This window comes from Carassius gibelio, chromosome A15 (genome assembly GCF_023724105.1).
Source record: "Carassius gibelio isolate Cgi1373 ecotype wild population from Czech Republic chromosome A15, carGib1.2-hapl.c, whole genome shotgun sequence".
Taxonomy (NCBI): domain Eukaryota; kingdom Metazoa; phylum Chordata; class Actinopteri; order Cypriniformes; family Cyprinidae; genus Carassius; species Carassius gibelio.
The window spans coordinates 219890-223979 of NC_068385.1; the positions used below are offsets into that span (position 1 = coordinate 219890).

At 49.4% G+C, this 4090-nt stretch overlaps 2 protein-coding genes across 5 annotated transcripts in view; one reads left to right on the plus strand and one right to left on the minus strand.

Moving 5' to 3' along the window:
- The window catches only part of LOC128028899 (uncharacterized), an 8850-nt gene extending 4805 nt beyond the window's left edge, over window positions 1–4045 (minus strand). For 2 of the 4 annotated variants that reach the window (XM_052616228.1, XM_052616227.1), the window contains exon 1: window positions 3869–4045. In XM_052616228.1, coding sequence (XP_052472188.1) covers window positions 3869–3968 — 100 coding nt within the window. In that variant the 5' untranslated portion in view covers window positions 3969–4045. The remainder of the gene's footprint in view (window positions 1–3868) is intronic. The other 2 variants (XM_052616226.1, XM_052616225.1) reach the window with 2 other exon arrangements.
- Window positions 1–4090, plus strand: part of LOC128028896 (serum response factor-like) — a 190813-nt gene that overhangs the window by 165144 nt on the left and 21579 nt on the right. The window lies entirely within an intron of this gene.

A 4090-nucleotide genomic window follows, 5' to 3' on the forward strand; every position in this document is an offset into this window, starting at 1 on the left:
AGACTATCTGTTGCTGAATGGCAAAGACGGCTGGCCCAGAATCTCTGCCTCTAGTGTGCATCTTCGGGGCATATCATGTCCATATGCCCCGTCCGTCCTCCTCGTCCCATGGTGAGTGCCATTCTTCCTTCGCAGTATCAAATAAACCACTCACCACTATAGTGACACTTACTGCCGCTGAAATGTCTCTTCCAGTTTCTGCCCTCCTTGATTCTGGGTCAGCCGACAACTTCATCTCCGGCAACCTCTGCCGCCAGCTCAACCTCACTACTACAGCAATGCCGTCAACCTACCAGGTCCATTCAATAATCGGTAAACCACTGAGTAGAAGATGTATTCGTCGCAGTGTCAGTCCGCTTACCTTCCAGACTGGACTACTTCACAGGGAGGAGATCCATCTGCTGGTTCTGGAGGAATCCACCGCTGACGTGGGGCGAATCCTGTTTGCAGAGCTTTCTCTCTGAATTCCCTGTTCCATCCAACCCTCTTCCAGAATCTCTACTCCACCTCCATCGAGAGCCCTGTAGAAAAACAATCTGTCAACATACCACCATGTTACGCCCCCTTCAGTGATGTCTTCTGCACCAAACGTGCCTCCAAGCTGCCTCCTCACTGGCCATGGGACTGTGCCATCAAACTGCTTCCAGGTGAGCCAGTGCCCAAAGGAAGGATCTACCCCCTTTCCATCCCGGAAGAGAAGGCCATGGAGGATTACATCAAGGAGGTGCTGGGGCAAGGTTACATCCATCCATCTACTTCCCCTGCTGCTTCCAGCTTTTTCTTCGTGGAGAAAAAAGACGGAGGCTTGCGGCCCTGCATAGATTACCGCTCACTGAACAATATCACTGTGAAGTTCTGCTATCCCCTTCCTCTTGTCCCTGCTGCCCTGGAACATCTCCCTGGTGCCACTGTCTTCACCAATTTGGACCTCCGCAACACAAACAACCTCATCTGGATAAGTAAGGGTGAAGAGTGGAAGACAGCATTTATCACCCCTAATGGCCACTATGAATACCTCGTCATGCTATATGGTCTAATCAACGCCCCCTCCGTATTCCAGGATTTCATCCATGAGGTGCTCCGTGAGTTCCTTCACAAGTTTGTCGTCATCTACATTGATGATACCCTCATCTACTCCTGGGGCCTAGCGGAACATTGTCGCCACGTTGCGGAGGTCCTGCAATGCCTGAGGGTTTCACAACTATACCTCAAAGCAGGTAGCCAAACAACCTTTCCTGGTTCTAACGGATCATAAAAACCTGGAAAACCTACACTTGGCCAAGAGGTTAAACCCTAGACAGGCCCGCTGGGCTCTATTCTTCACTCGTTTCAATTTCTCCACCTCATACCGACCAGGGGTCAAGAACATCAAAGCCGACACCCTGTCATGGTGTTACACCCCTGGGGAAAACCTGGAAGACCCTGAAACCATACTTCCAGAAAAAGTAATCATCAGTCCCATCACCTGGTCAACTGAAACTCTGCCCTCCTCCAATTCCTCCACCAACACTCCCCCGGGTTGTCAACTGGGCTTGCAGTATATCACCAGGACACGGCGCACTCCACTCATCCACTCAGCTCAAACATCACTTGGCACTGGCCACCCGGTGGTCAATGAAACCCTCTCACTGCTGAGGGAATGCTTCTGGAGGCCCAATATGGCATCGGACATCAGAAAGTACATGCAAGGATGTAAGGAATGCGCCATCTCGACCTACCATTCAGCAAGCTCCTCCCTCTGCCCGTTCTGAACTGCCCCTTGGTCACACCTAGGGGTGGACTTCATAACTGACCTACCTCCCTTTGATAATAACACATGCATCCTCGTTGTTGTTTACCAGTTTTCTAAATCCTTTCGTCTTCTCCCGCTGAAAGGTCTGCCCACAGCCGAACTGCAAACTGCAACTGCAAAACTGCAAACCACCGAACTGATGTTTAACCATGTCTTACGTTACTTGGCATTCCCGAGGACATCATCTCAGACAGAGGCCCCCAGTTCATCTCCCGGGTTTGGGAGCTTTCCATTCACTCCTAGGTGTGGCCATCAGCCTGTCCTCTGGATACCATCCCCGGTCCAATGGGTAGATGGAAAGGAAGATACAGGAGATCAGCCGCTTCCTGCGTACCTTCCGCCATGACCAACAGGACTCTTGGAACCAGTTCCTAGGGTGGGCGGATTACGCACAGAACTCCCTACATCAACCTTCCACTGGACTCACCCCATTCCAGTGCGTGCTCGGCTACCAGCCACCACTCTTCCCATAGTCTGGAGAGCCCTCAGACATCTCATCAGTCGACTACTGGTCCCGAAAGAGCGAGAGGGTCTGGGATGCGGCCCACCACCAGCTACAACGGGCCCTACGTAGACGCAGGATGACAGCCGACCTTCACCGCTCTGTCGCCCCAGCATACCAACCTGGACAGAAGGTCTGGCTGTCAACCCGTGACATCCGCCTGTGCCTACCATGCCGCAAGTTGAGTCCCAGATTCATTTGCCCATTCACCATCATCGAACACATCAACCCAGTCACCTTCAGACCTCACCATCCTTCTGTCGCCCACCCCACAGAGCCTGGCATAGCCGAAAACCCCCCAAGACGATGGAGCTGCCTACCAGGTTCACAACATCCTGGACTCCCGGCGCCATGGTGGACAACTTGAGAATCTAGTGGACTGGGAAGGATACGGTCCAGAGGAATGCTCATGGGTCCCATGCAACGACATCTTGGATCAGAACCTGCTAGACACCTTCCACTCCAACCACCCTTATAGACCTGCTCCACAGGGAAGGCCCTCAGGAGGAGGCCGTGGGGAGGGGGGTCCCTTAAGAGACATGCCGGGCTCCAACACCAACCTATCACAGTGCACATCCTCACCGGAATACTAATCACTCCTACCTGCTCCTCATCCACCTGCAATCAAGCCACTCCCATAAATACCACGCACACACACTCAGTCACCATCTGGTCTCATTCGCAACAAGGTCAATACCTACCTGCTTACTCTAAGGACTAACCATAACTCTGCTTACCTCTCTCCAGCGATCTCCAGTAACTTCCTGTCTCCATCGTGTGCGTGTGTGTGTGTCCTCTACCTCCAGCGTCTTGTGTTCTCAACCTCCGGATCCCTTCAACTCACCAGCCTCCAGCACTACCTCCTCACATTCACTACCTGCTCTTCTGCTTGTGCCTCAATAAACCGTGTTGTCCTGTTATTACAGTCTCCTGTCCCTGTGTACCGTAACACTGTACTGTCAGACTCTCCCTTGTGTTCCCTCCCTCTTGTGACCATATTTGGATTTCCTGTGTTTGGTTCTAGTCTCAGCCAATCCCCTTCATGACAGAATAAAGCCTAGTGTTTACAACTGTGATGATGAGTGCTAATCAGCATCAACCAAACACTGGATATTCAAAAGTATGTGACATATTTAAAGTTTGCGGGATAGAATATTTAAAATGCATCTGAGTGTTTTACACACCGGTCTGTTATTGTGGCGACATTTCCACACCTCGAAACATGATGCTGAACAAAATGAACTGTGACTGGCTGTTTGACATATCAGTCAAACAGCCTCAGGGGCGGGATTAATATACACATATATTAAAATAACAATTTGACCAAAAAGAGTCAATCTTAACAGTCAATCTTAAATAAATGTTATTTATGTATTTTTTTTTATCCCAGGTTTCCAATATAGGCTCATATTTTGGACCCTTCTGTTTACTCTTTATGCTAATATCATAACATTCTTGACTTCATACATTGAGTAATCTTGCATCATTATATAAACATGAAAATCTTAAGAATACTAATATAAGAAATTTCTTCATATTTGACAGGATAGTGAAGCTGGTGTAGTTAGTCTCACCCGAGAGTCTGATGAACCTGAAGATGAAGAGAAGAAAGTTGAGATCCATGGCTGTGTCCTTGTGAAGATGTTTGGTGGAACACATGTGAAATCTGCTCATTTCTCTTCTCTAGTTCTGTTTTCCTGCCGCTCCGGCCTGACTCACCCTCCCACACACACTGCCACACTTTTGCACAAGTATTTGTGGATGGTGTGACAAAACTGATCATTTATTTATAACTG